At 37.1% G+C, this 22,241-nt stretch overlaps 1 protein-coding gene across 5 annotated transcripts in view; it reads left to right on the top strand.

The window, feature by feature from the left end:
* The window catches only part of LOC128016496 (nuclear factor of activated T-cells 5), a 38,862-nt gene extending 16,679 nt beyond the window's left edge, over nt 1-22,183 (top strand). The window contains exons 1-14 of one of the 5 annotated variants that reach the window (XM_052601027.1): nt 1,302-1,429; nt 2,503-2,624; nt 9,569-9,631; nt 10,212-10,767; nt 12,099-12,285; nt 12,464-12,654; nt 12,766-12,938; nt 14,220-14,354; nt 14,431-14,486; nt 15,009-15,141; nt 15,410-15,478; nt 15,580-15,674; nt 15,783-17,550; nt 18,634-22,183. In XM_052601027.1, the coding sequence (XP_052456987.1) occupies nt 10,241-10,767; nt 12,099-12,285; nt 12,464-12,654; nt 12,766-12,938; nt 14,220-14,354; nt 14,431-14,486; nt 15,009-15,141; nt 15,410-15,478; nt 15,580-15,674; nt 15,783-17,550; nt 18,634-18,872 (3,573 nt within the window). In that variant the 5' untranslated portion in view covers nt 1,302-1,429; nt 2,503-2,624; nt 9,569-9,631; nt 10,212-10,240 and the 3' untranslated portion in view covers nt 18,873-22,183. Of the gene's footprint in view, nt 1-1,301; nt 1,430-1,569; nt 2,625-9,568; nt 9,632-10,211; nt 10,768-12,098; nt 12,286-12,463; nt 12,655-12,765; nt 12,939-14,219; nt 14,355-14,430; nt 14,487-15,008; nt 15,142-15,409; nt 15,479-15,579; nt 15,675-15,782; nt 17,551-18,633 lie in introns of those variants that run through there. The other 4 variants (XM_052601026.1, XM_052601028.1, XM_052601025.1 and 1 more) reach the window with 4 other exon arrangements.
* Nucleotides 22,184-22,241: the final 58 nt, after the last annotated feature.

The raw sequence follows: 22,241 nt of genomic DNA, 5'->3' as shown, positions 1-22,241 counted from the left end.
GGTCTCCCTCTTTAGAAATGCTTGAAGGTTTAACATTTGAAAGTGAAGCACTATAACTTGTAATGTAAAATAGAATTAGTATTATAATGATCAAATATAATTTTTTTAAATACGATTCAAAAATGTAATAATAATCACTTTTGGAATATGAGGGTGCAAAAAAAATCTAAATATTGAGAAAATCACCTTTGAAGTTGTAAAAATTAATTCTTAGCAATGCATATTACTAATCAAAAATTCAGTTTTTATATATTTATGGTAGGAAATTTACTAAATATCTTCATGGAACATGATCTTTACTTAATATCCTAATGATTTTTGGCATAAAAGAAACATCGATAATTTTGACCAATACAATGTATTTTTGGCTATTGCTACAAATATACCTCCAGAGACTTAAGACTGCTTTTGTGCTCCAGGGTCACATATTATTATTATTATTTCTCAAACTGACTAAGTTTCTAAAAAACAACAGTGTGAATGTAATGTGGACTAAAAAATCATGACTGAAAAGATGTTCAAGTCCAATTTAAAGTCCAGCTACAAAGTTAATGCAAATACGTTTTGGATTTTAAAATCTCTGTTCACTTAGGCTAACATTTTCTCCATTTACCCGCCCTTGGCAGGTGTGACAAATAATCTGTGGGAAGACCACAGATCTGTGAGAGACGGTCTGTTCTGAAACATTATAATCTCGTTCAGACCCAGTGATGAATGACAAGGGACAGAATGAAGGATTTGAGGAGCTTGTCTCTGGACAGATGGGCAATGGTTATTTTCATTTATTTATTTAAATCTTTTTTTTTCTTGTGTGCTTGATATGGCTTAACTGCTGGGGTCAGTGAGATCTCAACTCCTCAAATCCCTCGAAAGTTACGTTTCAAAGTTCAAATTCCTCATCAGAATGGAGAAATGATTGAAGGCATTGTTCTTGTTCTGTTAAAATAACCCACTACAATCACCAAGTGGCGACTGGCATGCCAAAAGTGGTATTTGTCACTTACTATTGATATGAAATAAGCAGTCAGGACTTTTTCCGTGTTGATGGCCAGGCCGTGTGGGGTTCAGAGAGACACTGTATACCTGGAATTGGACTGACAGATGTAGACCACTTTTATGGTCATGGAAAAGTACTGAAATGAATGTTGTGCTGATTATCACCCCTGCCCTGGCGATAATCCACTTGAAATGAGATATTGTAAAATTCGCTGCATATATCAGTTGCCACAAAGAAATCTGTGCAAGGCTATTTTGACTTGCTGCTTTTTAGACGTAATGGATTTCTCTGTCTGATTCCCTCTAGAATCAGTATATGATCTTCTCCCGAAAGAGCTGCAGCTGCCGTCTTCTAAAGAGCAGAACGCAGCCGCTATGAGTCAGAAAAGTGGTGGAGAGGCAGGACTGCCGCCGTCAACAGCTGTCGCCGCAGGTAAGCTTTGCATTCGTCTTTTAAACCATCTTTTCTCTCAGATGCTGAAGACTGGAGCTAAGACCTGCAGCCACAAATGTGCAACCACATTTTCCGTGGTTAATTAATTTGGTTCATGAAAAATGGTCTTTATATGACAGGTGGTTTGAGGGGAGGGGCTTGGTGACATCAGAGGAAAGTCGTTTCAGAGGTGGAGCAAGTCTTTGATAAAAGATTACAGACAACTAACATTTCTTTCTTTGGAGTAGCGTGCACTGATGAATTGTATAGAGTAAGACCAGGTTTGTGCATGAAGATTTAAACAGAAACATTTTAGAACAGATAGCTGTTTTGATGGTTAACATTAAAATAATAATACTTGGGAAAATCGTTCTGAATGCATTTAGATTGGTTTGTTGTTTATATATATATATATATATATATATATATGTTGTTCTTTTTGTGAATGCTGGACCTTGCTAAAAAAATAAAATAAGGAAAACCAGGAAAAAAATATATTTTATGAAAAAATAAAATAAAATAAAAAAACATTTCAGAGAAAACATTTTATTGGGGCATCAGAGTAGCACATTTTTATTTTTTTGCAAATGGTAATTTTTTTTATTACATTTAAATTAACATTTTATTTTACTTTGTATTTAACACACTGTGATACATTTAATAATAATAATGATAAACACTAAAAAATGAATTTTTACTGTATGAAATTCCATTAAGCCCTGCAGCATCGTTCTAGCTTTATGAATGAACATAACTGGCACAGTGCCACTAGGTCCTAAATTTCCCCTCCAAAAAAACCTAAATAAGAAAAGCTGTTTGGTATAAAAATCCAATAAGAAAAGTTGACATATGCAAAAACAAAATGAATTCTCCAAAAATGTATATGCAATACATATTCTCAGAAATGCATGTATAATTGCCATTTACTGAAGTTCTTCCCGACTTGCATTGAACAGTGAGGAACGAAACTGTCCACAGTGAACACACTCCTCAGAACCTTTCTTTTGAGTTCCTACTTGTACATTCAAAATGCAATTCACTTTAGTTTCTTTTACTCTGCCCCTTTATCAAAGTGCCCAGGTTTAGGGTGAGTTTCTGTAAGCCAGAAGTCTGTTGCCTTTGGACATCTGTACCTAACTGCAGCCAAATGCATCCCTCTGACGAGGCAGGACATGCTGGCTGCAGCTGAAGGAAGGTGACGTATTTTCCAGCTTAAATGAATTTCATTGTGGGATTTTAGGTTTCACTGCAAATTGGACTTGCTTCTTCTGGCTATTTTTTCTTCCAGTTTAATTAATATTTTATTTGTGTATATGTTTTGTTGTTTATTTGTGAATATGTTCTTAGCAATCAGACTTGTGCTCTGGTATTTGCTATTTGTTTGGCATTTGTTTTTCTTTGTTTGCTTGTTGTTTTCTGGGGGGTTTTTTTTATTTGTTTTTTTTTTGGTTTTTATTTTTTATTTCATTGTTTATTTATTAAATTTTTTTTACATTGTTTTGTATCTACTATTTTGTTTTGTGAAGGACGACTCTTTTTTTGACACATTCTTGTCCATTCAAACATTGTCTTCCTGCTGTGTTGAGTGCAAATATTTTGGGTTCACCATCGTCTTTTCTCCAACCCTAGCATTTTATTACCTTTTATTATCTTCTCTTTTACACTGAAAGATAGCTAAATATAAAAGCAAAGTATTGTTCCATTCTTAAGATCATCTTTCATGTGTGTTTTTTTATATATACTTCTGGAAAATAATAGGCCATTAAACAATTTTTTAATTATAATTTAAAATTATTGTTTTTAATTCAGTTTCCCCATGTGTTTTAACAAAATATTCTTGATAATTATCTGTTCATCGAAATTGATATTTTGAGGCTCTTTAAAGCATTGGTTCCCAACCTGGGGTCCATGAATGAACTATCCAGTGTCCAGATCTGCAACATTCACCATGGATTTACTGTAGTAACACTAACTGCAACCATGAAAGTTTGGCAGGAATAGTAGGCTAAAATGCCTTCAAGTAACATTACGTCGGTTTTATGTTGACATTATGAATACAGTTGCTGCCCTCAAATGTTAATCTGAAATAAAATAAACTTTGGTTTATAACTACTACAATATTTCATTTTTTCCAAGAAGCTGTTTTGTTTTATATGCTCATAAGAAGAATCAATTATAGCTCCAGAATTACTCAAAATAATTTGTGTTTGCATAATATATGTGTGTGAACTGTGTATAATAATTATTTTATATATATATATATATATATATATATATATATATATATATGCATGTATTAATTTAATTTAATTTTTTTGCATGTATATACACTTATACATAATTTATATTATATATAAATATAAATAATTTATATATAAATAAATAAAAATATTAAATATATACATGCATATGTGTGTATTTATATATACAAAATAATTATACACAGTACACATATATGTTATGCAAACACAAACTTATTTTGGATACGATTAATTTTTTCCCAGCACTAATATATATATATATATATATATATATATATATATATATATATATGTATATATGGGGGGGGGGGGGGTCACGGATTATTAAATATATACATGGGGGGGCCCCAAGGAAAAATGTTGGGAACCACTGCTCTAAGGTGACCACACGTCTCTCTAATATTGAGTCAGGATCACCCAAATCATGATCTTGGTACTATTATTTAAAAAAAAAAAAAATCAGTCACATTGAATTGAATTATTAATTTTTCCTCTGAGATGGCATCAACTGCAAGTATTCTGCTGCCTAAATCAAAAAAAGTGTGATTCTCTCACTGCTTGCCTGCAGGAATGTGTGTCCTCCCATTGGAGAATTCAGATTACATTTTAGTTTGGCCACTCGGGGCCCCTGTTGGCTTGTGTTACAGTTTCTATCAATAGTGAAAGCTCTGAGGGCTCAGTATAACACAACACACTCAGGTTGCTGTGTTAAGTTGGCCAACTGCCGAGTAAAGAGTACAGTACGGTCAGACTAATGAATCAAAGCGGGTCTTGTACCTCTGACACAGATTGACCAAAGTTGAATTTACTTTCTGTTATCTATCTCCTTTTATCATCTGATGGATATGAATATTTTGACTCTGTTGTGTTTGTCTGACCTGCATTTTTCCATGTTAATGTTCCCAAATTCCTATCAAAGTTGATGTGAGGCTGATGATACACTGTGCAACTTTGGGCAATAGTGCGTTGAGACATAAAGCCCACGACCGAGGTATCCAGGTACACATTTGTTACCCATTCTCAATGGGAAAGGGCCCAAAACATCACTCCAAAAAAGTTGCCCAGTAAAATTGCTCAAAAAGATGCCTAGTGTATCATCAGCGGTCTTCAAACCCATTGTACTCTACATGAAAAGTTGATTTGCAGCCACTTTCAGCCACCTCAGAGAGACAGAAGAGAGAGTGTCTGTATTGTTGCACACCTGCCAAGAGGTTGCAACATAATACATAATGAAAAACTCTGGCTTTGTAGTCCTCCGCCAGAACAGGTTTTCAATTAATTTCATTAATAATTCTGCACACACATATCAAATGTCGTTGTATCAGATGTCAAACTGCCAAATTGTTTCTCCCTTATCTTTACGTCAAGTGTTTTTGACATAGAATGAAAATTAGCATGGAAAAATAATCAGTTTTATAAATACTATACATTTTTTGATGCATATCTGAAAATGCATTTTATTACTCAAAATCAAATGGTTGAAACTCACACAACAAGCCGCTGTTGATTTGGTTCAACTGATCAGGAAGCGCTATTTCATTGTGTTGAATAAATAAATAAGTAGAGAATGGTTTGCGGTTGCTATTATTTTCACCTGTTCATGTTGCACAGTATTTCTCACATGGAGGAGATTTCTTTCTGATTTAATTATGTACGACTTGGGTGACCACACGTCCTGTGCACGCAGGTGTCCTCGTGTTTATCATGCCACATTTATTCCACAGTTTCATCAGTCCTATTAAAGTAATTCATTTAAACAGACACAACAACAAATCCCATAAATTAGGAGAACTTATACACACAAGAGGTAGAAATAGCAAGGAAAGCATAAATACAATTGATCAGTTCTATGTGTTGGGTGGGATAAAAGCTGAAAGTGGATGCAAATCATTCCCTCTGATTCATGAGAGTATTATGGTTATTGCTGGATGTTAACTAGGTTTTGTTATGGTTGCTTCTGAATCATTGTTCTGTCTATTCAAGTCTTGTATTTAGACTAGATGCATAGTGTAGTAGAAACTGAACAGCCGTGGATGCATCCTCTACCATTATGATCTGCACGTGAGCCATCATGGTTTCATGGTAAATGGTGAGGATAGTAAAATGATGGGAAGTCATATTATAAAATGCTTTATACTATACAGATTTAAAGCAGCTGTTCAACAGTGTTACTGTTGGAAAATTAATCTATTATTAAACAATTTCACCTGCAAAGCAACTTTATTCAACTACAGAAGATAATAGTGTTATTGAACTTTGTTTATATCAGTTCAATTCATTTGTAATAATGATAAGTTCATAAAAATCGAGTTTAATTCAGCAAGCAGTTGTACAGAAGATAATTGTGGCATTATCCAGTTCAATTCAGTTTCGATGCTGTTCTTATCCAGTAGTGTCACTGCAGTTAAATCGATAATATTACTGAGAATTAATTGTCTTTTAATCTGATTTCAATCTGATTGCTGTCTTAAAACATGCCTGTCTGTGCTTTATTTGTGCTGTAGATGTATTGAAGTGTAATGTATTCCCAGGAAGAATGTTAAAACTACGCTGTACTTCAAAGAATAACCTGGTTTTGTTTTGTGCATATTTGACTGCCATATGGTTGACTGTGACATTTGTTCAGATTTTTTGTAAATCAATTTTTTTTTTTTTTTTACTTTTTTACTATTGTTGTTAACCTTTGACTATTTTATCTTCTAAGAAATTCCAGTTGGTTGCTTAATTTGAAGGCTGCGGCAATAAAGTTTTCTCCTGAATTCCTTTCAGAATGTTTTTATTCATGATCCTTTCTCCACAGAATTAAAGAAGTTGCGAAACAATGTTAGGATAATGCTGGTTGTTGCAACAGGGCATTATTTCCACATATTTGAGTGTTTGGAATGGGAAGACTGGACGGGAATGTGGCCAGATTAGCCTAGACTACAGTCATCCAGTGTAAACTAAACAGCGCTGTCATCAGACTGATGATGTTTTTATGTAATGTTCTTTTTGTGCAATTTTTTAGAGGTGTAAGTGACCCACAAATCAATGTTTTGTGTATATGATTGCAATGCAGAATCTGATTTTTTTTTTTTTTGGAGGGGTGTCAAGCTCTCCACATTGTTACTGTCATTCAGTGGACTCAATATCTCATTCAAATTAGTCTTTCATATTGTGTGTAGGTTCATAGGCTTGTTTTTTTTTTTTTGTCTTTCAAACAAAGAATATTATCAAGGGGCCAAGCACCACAGGTAGATATGGACAGTGGGTATAGAAAAGAATCACCCCCCTTTAAAATAATCACATTTTGTTGCTTTGCAGCCTGAAATGAAGACGGACACTGTTTTATATAGCTGTATTATATACTCAGTGCAATTTATAATATCCAAGTGAATGATATAAGTGGAAAAACATGGGAAAAGTTGGAAAAAGGATCACCCCCTCCTAAAAATGATTTGTAAACTCATAGGTGTAGCTAATCACTTTCTCAATGGTCATTTTGATCATCTCAGCATGAAAAGAGCTTTCCTGGAGCATTTCGTTCATTGGTAGTGCAACTGAAGCAAACAATCAACTCTTGGTGACAAGGCACTGTCAAAAGATCGATAAAGTTGTGGACAGGCACAAGTCAGGAGATGGATACAAACAAAGGCTTTATCGGTGAAGTCTGTTATTAAGCAGTGGAAGGTATTTGGTACTGCACAGACCCTCCCTGGATCAGGACGTTGCTCCAAATTGGAAGAAAGAGCCGGAGGAAAGTGGTCAGAGAGGCGACCAAGAGTCCTACAGCAACTCTGAAGCAGTTTAGTACAAAGAGTGGTCATTGTGTGCATGTGACGACAGTATCACAAATTCTTCACAAATGTGGCTTGTATGGGAGGGTTGCAAGAAAAAATCTGCTTCTCAAGAAAGGCCACATGCAGTTAGATTGAGCTTTGCCAAAAAGCATGTTCAGATTCTGAGGCAGATGAGACTAAAACTTAATTATTTGGCCTCAACACCAAATGAAATGTCTGGAGGAAATCCATCCAAATAACAACATTCCTACATTAAAGCATGAAGGTGGTGATATCCTGTTCTGGGGGTGTTTCTCTGAAGCAGGGACTGGAGCACTTGTCTGGATATAGAAGGAAAAATGGGATGGGACTGCATACTGTCAAATTCTTGAGGAAAATCTGCTGCCCTCTGCCAGAAAGTTGTCAAATTACCCATCCATTTACATGACTGACAAAAAGTTGTCAATGGGAAGGTTTACCATCCAACATGACAATTACTCAAAACACACAAAAAATGGAGCACACTGTGGTTAAAGGAGAAAAAGGTGAATGTTCCTGCATGGCCTAAAATGTGACCTTGGACCGCAAAACAGCTACATTTTTACTCTTAGAATGACTTCGAGGAAGGATTTGGACTTTCAACTTTTTTTTGGCATGTTATGACTCTTTAGTTCTTTAGTACTGTGATCTAAAAAGTATTTAAGAGGTTTGGTGACAGCACCACCTACTTAAAAAAGGAAAAAAAGAGAAGCTTTTCGACAATAACAGTTTTTTTCCCCATGGTGATCCATATATTCTCACCAATTGTTTTTGTTAAATATTGTAAAATCTTTCATGCACTCTTGAATCAGGAGATGCACCATCAGCACTATGTGGTGAGGATCTCAGAGTTGTTTGGGACAGTTCCATCTGTGATCACATTTATGCTACTCCTTCAAATCCCAAGTAAATCCTATACCAGTTTGTCCATGGTCAACCATATTGCTTTGCCAATTTTGTTGTCAAATATTGCATAGCCTTTTCTAAAGTAAAGTTTTGAGGAGCTCTGAACTCAGTTTTGCAGTGTACTTCAGATCCTTTTGGTGCTTGGCCCCAAAGCACTTCGATTTATTTCATCCAAGCTCATCGTCAGACACTAGAACAGATTTGATGTCAAATAATTGTTGCTGTATATTCACTGTAGAAGGGATAGTTCACCCAAAAAGGAAAATTCTGTCATAATTTACTCACCCACATTCCATTCCAAATCCATAAGACTTCCATTTATGTTCGAAACACTGTTTTTATAGATTTTCATCTTCATTGAAGGTCCAAACAACCAAGACTTTGATGCATCAGAAAGTTCATAAAGAGGTTATAAAGATATGAGTCGAGTTGCTTAATCCAAGTCTTTGAATGAAACATGGTCCCTTTATGACAGGTTTATCCTTTTATTCACTTTTGAAAATCTGGAATCTGAGGGTGCAAAAAAATTTAAATACTGAAACAATCGCCTTTTAAACTTGTCCAAATGAATTCTTTGCAATGCATATTACCAATCGAAAAAATTCATCTTAATATATCTTAATGGAACCAATCGAAAAAATTCATCTTAATATATCTTAATGGAACATGATCTTCACTTAATATTCTAATGGTTTTTGGCATAAAAGCAAAATCAATAATTTTGACCCATACAATTTTTTGGGGGGTGTATTGCAAAAAATGTACCCCAGCAACTTAAGACTGGTTTTGTGCTCCAAGGTCACTTCAACTTCAAAGTTTTAGTTGTGTCAGCTTTCAATCAATGGAGAAAACTTTGATAGAATATTTTCAAAATATATTTTTTGAGTGACATGAGGGTGAGGGAATTATGATTTTATTTTTGCCATCTTTTCTATAAACTCTATAAAGGTCTCGTACATTATGCCACAGGCAGGACTTTCTTTAAATCTGCTGTATAGGAATGCTTTACCTCCTTCCTTTGTTTAAATGAGGTGTGGATGGTGTGTAGCCATTCATGATGAATGCCATTGGATGCACCAAAAACAAATAAATGCAATTGAACAAAGCCTTCTTCATTTGAACATATTTGAATGGTCAGCTTTTATTACTCATTGGTTGTCTCATTTTCATTCCAGGAATTTCTCTCTGAAGCAGGGAGTGTCTGCATACAAAATGCTCTGCAGTTTTCTGCTTCATAGGTCAGACACTGGTTTATATGTTGTTTTTGTGGCTATGCTCACTCCCATCAAAATTTGTGCAAATTTGTTTAAGAATTTGCTTGCATCATTTTACACATCTGGATGAGAGATGTAGACCCTCAACTGGAATAAATATTGAAATGTATGTCATGTAACAATTTTTGAGGGTTATATGCAAGAGCTCATTTACTGTAGATTTCCAATGTATGCTTAAATAAAGCCCAAGACATGAGAGGATATTATGGCTAGCGGGCTGTGCGTAATGTCTTGGAGAGTGATGTCATGCCCTGCTCTGCAGTAACTCTACATGAAATGCTTGTTTTTCTTTTTTCACAGATGTTATTCCGCATGATCATTTTGCTCCCGTTGTATGCTGATTTATTTCCACAGCATTTCAACTGCTTATTTGACATTTGCCCTAATGATAGATAATGCTCTGTGAAAGATTAAAAACAGGAACTATTGGAAAGAAAAGATAAAAAGCAATCATGAGAAATGTCTTGACTTGACTGGGACTGTTGGCTCATGATGATACCTTGTCTATGCCTTTATTCACTGATTCTGATTGTACACACTACAGATGCCTCGTCCGTCTCTTCTGCTTTGAGCATGGGAAGTCCTCGCAGTGCTTTTCCCACCTCTTCCACCTCAGCTTCAGAGCGGATCGCCGTGCACGAGAGCAGCACGCCGGGAGATGTTAGCAGTCGAAGAAAAGCCGAGGTTCTGGCTGCGGAAAACAAGCATTCCGGTCGAGAAAAAGGTGGCCAGCAGACCCAGCAGCAGCACCAGATGACACCCTCCAAACGGCCTGTCCTCAACATCTCGCCTCCACCAGAGGACCTGTTCGATGAGAGCAACATTTCCTGCCAAGATGAACTGCTTCTCGACTCGGAGCAGAGCAGCAGCATCTGGATGGAAAACTCGGTGTCCAACTTCAGCATTGTGAGCTCCAGCTCCTACAATGATAACACTGAAGTGCCCCGCAAGGCCCGTAAGTGCACCCCGCGACAGAAGCCCGGGCCAAAGCCGGTCCCTGCTGAAGAAGCCAGTATGGATGTCTTTGATGCAGATAGTGCCAAAGGTCCACACTTTGTGCTCTCGCAGCTTGGCCCAGACAAGACCTGTTCCAAAGCAAGGTGAGATTATTTATTACCATGGTACGCTTTCACCTACTGTATTAGCATTCATAAAAGCTTTGGAGTTGGAGATTGGTGTGAATTAATTAAAATACTGAATCCAATTAAAGGTTCCAAGCTAACAATCAATTAATCAAAAAAAAAAAAAATATATATATATATATAATGTATATATATATATAAAAATGTATATATATATATATATATATATATATATATATATATATATATATATATATATATATATATATATATATATATATATATATATATATATATATATGTGTGTGTGTGTATATAATTTTTTTATTTTTATTTTTTTTATTAACTTCTTGGTTATGTGAATGTTAGAGGCAACATCAAGGGAATGTTCCATTTTATAAGTTTGCAAACATTATTGGAATGTTCCATGTAAAAATTCTCTGAGTCCAACAAAAATAATTCAGAACGTTCCATAAACAATGTTTAAATGATACCATTTTGAGAACGTTATTATTAAAGACTCTATAACATTGAATGAACGTTCCATTAGGGTTACTGAAAGAATGTTTGTTCATAACTTTGTTAGCGTTCCCAATAAGTTATCACAATGAAAACGTTATAAAATGTTATGAAAACGTTATTTTTTAATGTTCGATTAATGTTCAAAATGCCTAGTTTAAAAAAATATATTTACAAAACAAAATTTTCTGTGTTAGCTGGGTTCATGCAACTCTTTTCTGGACAACAAAGTATACATACAATACATTCTAAATCACAAATATCTTAAAGACTTTTTCTAAATGTCTATTTAGCATCTGACAGGAAACGTTTTAGAGACGTATTGCAGATGAGCAAACACACACATCGAATAGATGTTTCTGAGACGTATGTGTGCTATCAAGGAAGGTGAGCACAGGCTGCCAAGCAAGTTTTCCTTTTATATTCCATGAAAGAAAGTAAAGACTGGAATATATGACATGCCTTTTCAAATCTGAAGAGCATCGTACACCTTTGACAAATTGGTAAATGGTTACAGAGAAAAACTGGGCATCATACACAACTGAGGACCACACACTAGCACACATTTCAAATCGTTCCTAAACAGTAAAAACCCATGCAGAAACTTTGCTATAGTTGATGCATGACAACTGAAGCCTAAAATTCAGCTCAAAAATATAATATCTTTGAGGTGCTCTGACTGGATTAACTGAATTTTTTTTTAATCTTCTGAAAATCCACAATCTGGCTCTAGTAAATGGTGACACAATTGTTATTTCTGGATCAATTAAATGTTCATAAACCACAATTAAAGTATCTTTCAAGTGATGTTCACCATATGTGTTTCATAGCTCCGATGGACCCCAAGCATCTTGTCTCAAAGGTGGGATACTGTCTTGTCAGTATCCTCAGAAAAGTGAAGGGAAAGAACTGAAGATCGTGGTGCAGCCTGAGACTCAGCATAGAGCGCGTTACCTGACTGAAGGAAGCCGTGGGTCTGTGAAAGACCGAACACAGCAGGGTTTCCCCACTATCAAGGTGGGTCACACAGAGTTATTTAAACCAAAAGACCCTACAGCAGGCTTTAGAAGTCTACTATGCATTTCTTTATCTGAAACCTTTCAATGCAGAGAAACAAGACAATTCTAATGGTTCTCACTATTGATACAAAGGATGTATGTTATTCTATTGACTGCAAGCTTCTTGATCCTCGCAGCTCGAGGGTGTGAAGGAGTCAGTGGTCCTACAGATTTTTGTGGGCAATGATGCTGGACGTGTGAAGCCCCATGGCTTCTACCAGGCTTGCAGAGTTACAGGCCGTAACACAACCGTCTGTAGGGAAGTGGACATCGAAGGCACCACTGTCATCGAAGTGCCTCTGGATCCCAGCAGCAATATGATTCTGGCGTATGTGACAACATGCATCAGACATTCAATCTTTATTTTCAGAGGAATCAAATGTGGTTGGAAGAGTTGATATTGGCAATGACCGGCTGTGACATTTGGGTATCTCTACAGTGTGGACTGTGTGGGGATCCTGAAGCTCAGGAATGCTGATGTGGAGGCCCGTATTGGGGTGGCTGGATCTAAGAAGAAGAGTACCCGCGCCAGACTGGTGTTTCGAGTCAACATCCCACGCCCGGATGGTTCTGTGCTCACATTACAGACCTCTTCGTCTCCCATACTGTGCAGTGAGTGGCTTTGGGTTATTCATAGCATCTCCCTGTTGGCGAGCCCAGCTGGTGCTCTCATCACATAGGAGAGGTAGGGATTAGAGAGGGGGATAATGAATGTTTATATTATTAAGGCCATAGAGCCAAAAAAAAAAGAATGAACCCAAGGCAGAGCATCAGGTGCCTACTGAAGAGAGCTACAAGGTGTGTGATGAATTGCACTGCTTTGTTTTGAAATTGAATTTTTGTGTCACCAGCAAGAAGAGGAGTTTTCCAGGTTGCTTGTAATTTAAGTTCTGCTGACACCGTCTGTAGCATTCTGCTGATTATCACAGGAAATTATGTTGATTGTGATAATAAGGACAGAAAACACATCTGCATTAAGATTTTAAAGGAATAGTTCATCGGAGAATGAACATTTGCTGAAAATGTATTCACCCTCAGGCCATCCAAGATGTAGCTGAGTTTGGTTCTTTATCTGAACAGATTGGGTCAAACTTAGCATTACATTCCTTGCTCACCAATGGATCCTCTGCAGTGAATGGGTGCCGTCACAATGACAGTCCAAAAAGCTGATAAAAACATCACAATAATCCACACGTAATCCACACTACTCCAGTCCATCAGTTAAAGTTGTCAGAAACAAATCCATCACTACATTTTTAGCTTCAAACTGTTGCTTCCAGCTAAAGAATGAGTCCTCCATCCATAATATTGCTATAATATAAGTTGTTTCGCCTAAATCAGAAGAGAAATATGCATGGATAAAGCACTGTTTACAAGTAAAAACGGTTCTAAACCAATTTGTTGGTGGATTTTGATGTGACAGGACGACAGCGGTGTGATGTTTTCACTGGAGGAATGTGTTATTATGGATTATGGACTCTAACGATGGTTATTTTTTTTTTTTTAAATGTCATAGTGGTTGATTTGTTTCTCACAAACATGCAGCTTTTCACTTCACAAGACATTGATTGATATACTGGATTTCTTTATTGTGATGGTTTTAGCTTTTTGGACTCTCATTCTGACGGCACCCATTCACTGAAGAGGATCCACTTCTGAGCACTTCTGGCTATGCATTGTCAGCATAACGCCTGTGTTCCTTTATGGTTTCCTTCTGTGGCAAAAGTAACCAGGTTTCTCGTCAGTCACAAGCTGATTTGGCTATATGGCTTTGTTGACCCACACTTAATGTCAGATGTGCGGAAAATAAATATTTAATCATGGTCTGTTGCACAGAAACATGACTGTGTAACCTAATGGTCGCTTTCTCTCTTTCTCCGATTGATTTTATAGCCCAGCCTGCAGGAGTACCTGAGATTCTCAAGAAGAGTTTGCACAGCTGTTCGGTTAATGGGGGGAGTGAAGTCTTTATTATTGGAAAAAACTTTCTCAAAGGAACCAAGGTCATATTTCAGGAGAACGCTTCAGGTATCTTTACATGTTAAAAAGTATAATGCCATTTTTATGCAGACTTCCTGTTTAACCTCTGCCTCTTTGACTGTAGCAGATGATAAGTCCTGGAAGGCAGAGGCTGACATTGACATGGAGTTTTTCCATCAGGTAAGCCATAGCATCTGCTGTGTCTATTATTTGACTGTGTGGGCTGATCAAGCATGGTAAAAATAGAGGCAGCTTTGCACATGTCACAGACGTCAGTGTCCCCAATTGTTGCCTGACAAGTGTTTTGAACATATCTGTTTTTGCAATGACTTGCCCTAGAATTTCATCAGTGATCTTGGTCATTTTCAGTTATTTTGTAAATATACTGAATGCTGCTACAACTAGCTCTATTATACGTATGCATAGGGTCCAACATTTACACAAATGTGTGTAAAAACGGCAAAAAAATAGACGACTAAATGCACAATCTGACATCTCATTTGATTTGTAGGTAATTTGGATGAATTTTATCAAAATGTCTGATATTCTCCTTCGAAGTGTCTCATAAAGTACACAAAACATTAAATTGTATATATACCAGGCACTCATCATTGATGCTATGATAAGAAAATAGTCCGATTTAACTACGTAAGTAAATAAATAAACTGCAATTTTTTAATCTTTGACTTTCTCTCCCTTTAGAATCACCTTGTTGTCAAAGTCCCTCCATATCAAAATCCAGCTATCACATCTCCTGTATCTGTTGGTATCTATATTGTTACGAATGCTGGACGTTCCCATGATATTCAACCATTTACATACACTCCAGAGCCAGGTCAGTTTAATCTCCACTGTAAACATGACTCTTAAACACAAAAAAGTGTTTCCCAAACTCGTTCCTGGAGGCACACCAACAGTATACATTTTAGGTGTCTCCTTTATCAAACCTATCCGTATCAGGACTTGGAGTCTTTACTAATGATGAGTTGAATCGTGTGTGTTCCTTTTGGAAGAGTTTAAAAATGTACAGTGGGTGTGCCTCAAGAGTCCGAATTGGGATCCATTCATAAAAATCACTGATCTAAAAACATGCTTTTTTACAGTTGTTGATTCTTCTGTGAAAAAGGAAGTCTTGCCTCCAGTGACACCTTGTTGTTTTGAACAAATGAAAGGTGAGCAAACATCTATGCGTCTATCAGCATTATGTAATATTGCTCAATGACAGCCAGGGTTATGTAAGTGTCACTGGCCCTCTGTCTTTTGTTTCATATAGTAATCGATACTGCTTTGATGACGCCGGTTTTGCCTCTTGTCAAACGAGAAGAGGTCACTCCTATGGAGGTCTCCAGTAACCCCTCGGCCTTCAAGGTTTGTACAAATCACAAGACAGATAGCACCACAATAAAGCAGTACTGCACGAACCATTTACGTATATTTTGATAAATGCCTATGTCTATCCTGTTTGCACCCCATCAGACCTCTGAAGTCATCAATTCAGCCCAGCAAGCCTTAGATATGAGTGCTGAGATCTCCACCAATAACTGCAAATTTTCCAGTTCACTGGCACACCAAACAAGAGAACATGATCAATCTCAGAACTCTGTCTTTTCCAACAAAGAACCATTCAGCACCATCCAGGAACAGAGTCTTGCCCCCAGTGGCTCTTTCCATGTGCCTAATAAATCTCTACTTCAGCAAGGAGTTCAGCCATTCCTCTTGGAACACAGAGAGAGTCTCGGACAGGAGAGGACAGGCAACAATGGCGGTTCAGTGGTGGGGCTTTCCCAGATTGATGACAACTCGCAGCAGCAGCTCTCACTTCTACCTCCAGATGAGGTGGCACAACTGGAGCAGGCTGTACGGCAGCTGCAAGCGAAGGGATTCTGCAACATCCATCTCCAGAGTGAGAATTCACTGTCGAAACAAAGACAACATCAACTTCATCAGCAGCACCAGCAAATTCAACAGCAGCAGCAACAAATCCAGCATCAACAACAGCAAATCCAGCAGCAGCAGCAGCACATCCAGCAACAAGAGCAGCAAATCCAGTTGCAGCAGCAGCAACACCAGCAGCAGCAAGCTCTGGAGAACCTTCAGCATCAGCTCTTTCAGCCCCAGGTTCAGATACATTGTAGTTCAGAGCAGCAGAGCTCTTCCCAAGGTATGGTTCAGAATGGAAGCTCCCTCTTCCAGCAAACCCCATCACAACAGCAGCAGCAGCAACAAGCGTCCTTGTTTCAACAAGCAACTGGCTTTCTTCAGCAGCAACCCAGTCATTCCTCGCCTTCCCTGTTTCACAATCCTACAGCCATGACTGAAGCCCAAAGCCCACAGGAGGCTCTTTTCCACTCACAGAAGACCTCACCCAGTCAGGATCAGGTCCAAGCTTCCCTTTTCCAAAGCAGTCTGACGGTTCTCGGTGGGTCCAACATGTCTGCAGAAGCTCAGCCGTCTGCAACCAGTATGTTTCTTTCCCAAAATGCCATACAAGGCCAACTTGCTGTTAATGCTGGCCAGCCACCGCAATTGGCCTTTCTCACTTCAATGCAGACATCTTCTCTCGAGGCACCATCTGTATTTCAGACTCCACCCCAACTGTCCCCCATTCAGCAAGGCACTCCGATGGAGCAGCAGCAGTCACCACAGCGTACCCAACCTGGATCCATGTTCCAGAGCATCTCCCAGTCACCAAACAAACTCCCCCATGGTCAGCAGCAGCAGGCTGGACTACTCCTCGGTTCCTTAAATTCTCCAGTGACACAAGAGCAAACTTCCAATCTGTTATTTGGTGGGCAAGTCCAGATAGGATCGATGAACAACAGTAGTCTAGCTTCTCAAGAACAACAGAGCACTTCCCTTCCCTTCTCTCAGACCAGCATGGTTACGGTCAGGCAGCAGGAGTCATCTGAACCCATGACGTTTCAGGATCAGACTACTATGGGGGTCAGCCCCTCCTCGAATAAGCCCATTTTCCAAGACCAGCAACCAATGCAGTTGGCACCAAGTTCTGGTACAGCCCCTCCACAGTCTGTAAACCTCTTCATGGCCCAGTCCGGCATTCAAGGGGGAATGGCTTCTCAAGACCCCATTTTTGCATCACAGAGTGATGTAAGCCGGATTCAGACTAGCACTTCCTCTCCAGTACAACAGCCTGGTCAACTCTTCCAGACCACAATGAGTGGAAGTCTCAATCAGGCCAACCAGAATCAGCAGCCAGACCTGTTCCTCTTTGAGATCCAGAATGGTTAGTCACTATTCTTCAGCATACATCAGGGCTCAACGCTAAGGATTTTTTCTACTTGCCTGGTCGGGCCAGTGGTTCATGTTTTTACCTGCCCTGCCAACATTTTCACTGGCTCTGCCACAAAAAAATAAAAAGTTAGCGTTGTCTTGACCCATGTTATCTTTTATTTTAATAAATAAGCTTATATGACACAAACATTTTAGATATTATTATAACATTTTATTTTACAATTTTCAATTTGAATTTTGATACCACATTAAAAACTACTTCCCTAAAAAAATAAAGTTAAAGACAATTGAACAGTCAATAAATAAGAACAAATGAACAAATTACAAGTAATAGCACAATTAAATATATAGAAGATACAAATCAAAAGATGCTTTAGGTTTTTATGTTTGTAGGTGTTTAGCTACAGAAATTGAACAATCATATGTAAAATAACATTGCATATTCCTCACTCAGTAATGCAGCTATCTTGATTTTTCAGGCCAATTCCAATCGCCTATTTTTTTATAATTGTCAAATTGTCTGATTGATTCTTTTTACGTTTAATTATGTTAAGCAAGACAATAGAAATAATGAAAATCCTAGTGCATGAAATTAGAAACAGCCACTTGTCAAATTTATTGTGAAGAGGAAAACCCCTTGAGATGTAACATCTTGTTTTCGAGGGGACCTAAAATGATTGATTGATCCAAAAAAACATGCTAAACACATGTAGCATGAGCAGGTTTCGATTTAAATTAGATTGTGTAATTTCAAAAATTGAAGTAGAGACAGAATGGTCTGACTTCACTCTCTGACAGCAGGTGGCGCTTGTGGAACAGCAGCTTGATTCTGGCTGTAAACAAAGCATCACTACTGTAATATGCATTATACAGAGACAAGATTAAAAGAAAACTTTCCTGAAAACAGTCTGTTCCCCTCAGCGATACATTCATATAAACCAATTCAGTATTTCGCGGATTGTGTTTTTCACGCTGATTATAGGGCAGTCCTCATTGTTGAGCCCTGTACTTGCTTTAGAACTTTTTGACTCATATTTCAGAGCAATAAGTAATTCTAACGATCTCTTTCCTGCAGAATGCAGTCAGCTGATGAACAGCCAAGGATCTACACTTTCTGATCAGATCATTGCCATCAATCAGTCTGGACCGAGTCAGCAAGAGAGTGAGGGGCAAATCCAGTCTTTACTTGGGCAGTCCCTGTCAGACCCTGGAACAGTGCAGAGCACTTTGACAACCTCTCAGAACATGGAGAAGATTGACGACCTTCTGGTGAGCCTCCAGGAGCAAAGCAATAACATCTCCCACTCCTACTAGGACCTTCAGTGTGTGTAGCTGCCCCAAAATCTCCATTCCATATGTGATTGTAGATTTCTTGTACACGTCTTGGATAGTCGGGGTGTCCTCTATTTTGAATATTTCAAGAATATAGGATGAGGTATTTCGCTCAGACCCCTTAAAAGAAATAGCAAGACATCCACTTTAGACTTTGTTACTGAGAAAGTAGAGTCGCCTGTTGATCCAGGATCTACAACTTCTGTCTGGAGAACCTCAATTCATCTTTTCAAGAGGAGCATTTCTCTGAGGAACTAACAAAATGCAACCCATATGTTCCTGCTATAAAGACTGTCATTAGTTCCGCAGCAACCCCATCGTAAATAAAGGCTTTGTGGCATTTGATATATATATTGAAGTTGCTTGAGTACACAGTAGGATATTTGAGGCACCTGGAAACCTAGAGATTCCCCAGAGGGTTTCTCCGGTGTAGGAGTCTGAAGAACTAAAACACTGCCTCAAGTATCTCTTTATTTTTACAGTGACGGAGAACATTTTTAGAAGATCAGGACACATGGGAGGACTGCAGTTATGCCTGAACAGGATTTGTAGACAATCCACTTTCTCAGTGAGCCTGTGATATCTATTTTTAGCAGTTAACTAAACACCTTATCAAGAAAGCTTGATAGAAGCAGTCTGCAGTGAGATTTTTATTTTCAGCACTTTTTGTAAACAGACATTAATGCCTTTCTGTCTCAATACACTTCGGTTTCTATAAGCTATTTTTCATTTGGAAGAAATATTTTATTCAGTCAAATGGGGAAAGAAAATATCGAAGTAAAAAATAAAATAAAATAAAATAAAAAAGCATTTTCCTTCTAGCACTTTATATATGTTTTCAGTGTGACTCATTGACATTTCATCGAGATCTATCTCAAAACATTTTTACTGTATAAATAATTCTAGTGTCCTTCGTCTCTTCGGACTTCGGTCTATTTTAGACTAACCCGGATAATACAACCAATTAGAAATGTACATTCCTGATTTAAAAAAAAAAAAAAAGCAGATATCAGTAATCTGAAAAACAAATTGCTTCTGATATTTATGTGTGATTTTGGTTTACATAAGTAATTTCTTGCTTGGTGTCTACTTTGTTTTGCATGTTCGAGTGTCCTATATACATGCATATGTGTGACATTTTTGTTTTCTGATGATATCTCTGTATTCCTTTACTGGTTCTAAAATATTGATGGTTCACGCTTGTATCATTTTGTGTCATTGTGATGGGTTATTTTATTCGCCAGTGTCTGGTACGCTGGAACGAGGCCGATTGTTTTTATTTGCAAATCAGAAAGGAGTGTCCAACCAGTATTATCCACAAGATCTCTGAACACACTGGCATACAGTAAATACAAACGCTGAATATGCTGGGGAAGCTACCCTTTGTCTTTTGTGGCAGAAATAGCTTGCATCAATTTTCAAACTTTATAGCCAATAGACGGCATGTCAAAACTGAAGACCGCGTGAAACATCGGATCTGCTTTTTCAAAAATTGGCCATTTCTTTTGCGGCAGTGTTGGTATATTCGGTTATGAAGTGAGTTTGTTTCGAATGTAGAGAAACATTATGTGAGCTATATATTTCTGGTAATGTCATGCTCATGTGGTGTATGTGCTCTAGCGTCACACGTGATGTAAAGCTGCCAAACTAGTTTGAATATTAGGCTGATGTGAAGTTAGCTGGCAGATTGTCTTGTTGTAAGCATCAGGATGAATATATACATTATGAGGGAGCTGTTCTCTGTAATGTCCACAAAAATGGCTCATTTGAGCATGCTATATGGTATTCAATGTCAAATTTTTGACCGTTTTCTTTGCTCAGTACCTTGAGTGATTTTTATGCCTACTTTTTAGTAGAGACTATTTTATCCTCTTTTTGGAGAAGTTTTGCTTGAAGGGTGCTCTCATATATCTCTGCGTGGGAAAGAACTGTGAACAGGAACTGGAAAAAAAGTATATTTTTTGTGATTTATCTTCATCTCTGTACAATACTAATTGCCCCCCTCCCCAACCCCATAATACTCAATATTTATATGAATGTTTTACTTTCACCATACATCTTTTTAAAAAATATTTATTTTGTGTCTCAAGAATTTACACCGTTAGACTCAACGCCTAGAGTTCAATTCAAATGCATAATTTCAACAATATTTATATCTATTAAAGAAAAAAATGTGTGTTGTCCATGTACTGTTGCAACATCATGATTAGGCTACACAGACATGGTTGAGAGTCTGTATTATACTTTCCTGTTGTACTTTCACTACTGCAAAAAAGATATTATGGATTATTAAGGGATTTAATATCTTGCTTGTTAAAACCGAACTTTTCTATAATCATTTCATAAATTTTTGGGAAATGTAAGCCATAAAAACAAACATTGCCATCCCACCCATGGAAAAAAAATATCAGATTTGTATGATTCTTGGGACCAATTATAAATTATTTTTAGTTTAATTAGGAAATCTAAACATCCATTTTGGGTGAAATACGTTTTTTTTTTTTTTTTATCAATTAAATGTAATTGTGCAATGTCTGTCCTTTAGTAGTAATTTTCTTTGAAAGTCATAAGTCACAGTTGAAAAGTCTTTGCATATAACAAATTGATTAATTTATTTGTATAATGAAACACATTTTTTCCAATTCATCCCAGTCACAAAATCGATACTAAACAATATGCCTTTAAAGTCAATAAATGTGTATGTTGGTTGACGCTCTAAATATAAAGTAATTGGTAGCTGTGCCTTCTGATTTTTTTTTATTTAAAAGCAGATAATTTCATGGCAATTGCCTTTTTGACTGCTCATGAAGCCAATGGCCAACCAATAAACATGTATGACTACATAAAGAAAAGGCAATATATATGTTTTTTTTGTTTAATATATTTTTTTTTCAGCAGGCAATATATTGCTTTAAAGAGTTAAGCAGTCAGAAAATACTGCTTTTTCATATTCAGTTGGATTTCTTTAATCCTTCATCAAAAATGAACTTAAACTGTTATGCTTCTGTTGCTTATTAATATATGATAATTCCTTATGTGCTATAATGATGTGCACTATAGGTATTATGTCAATCTTACAGCAATATACTTTCATGTGTCAGTTTGCAATAATGTGTTGTCAGATTTGGAAAGTCTCCATTGGATGTGAAAAAAAAGCTACTTCTGACATATTTGTACAATTTATTACACAAATCATGTATTTTGCTTTTTTTGGGGCATTTTTACTCTTGCATTTATTTTTTTCCTGTAAATGTGCTGCTATGTATCAATAAAAATAGGTTAAATATAAATAACTCCAGACTTGTTCTTTACTTGTTTTCTTTCATGCATGCATTGAACTTTGCATGGAGC

The sequence above is a fragment of the Carassius gibelio genome, chromosome A7, assembly GCF_023724105.1.
Source record: "Carassius gibelio isolate Cgi1373 ecotype wild population from Czech Republic chromosome A7, carGib1.2-hapl.c, whole genome shotgun sequence".
Classification (NCBI taxonomy): Eukaryota; Metazoa; Chordata; class Actinopteri; order Cypriniformes; family Cyprinidae; genus Carassius; species Carassius gibelio.
This window is presented reverse-complemented; position numbering and strand designations above follow the sequence as displayed.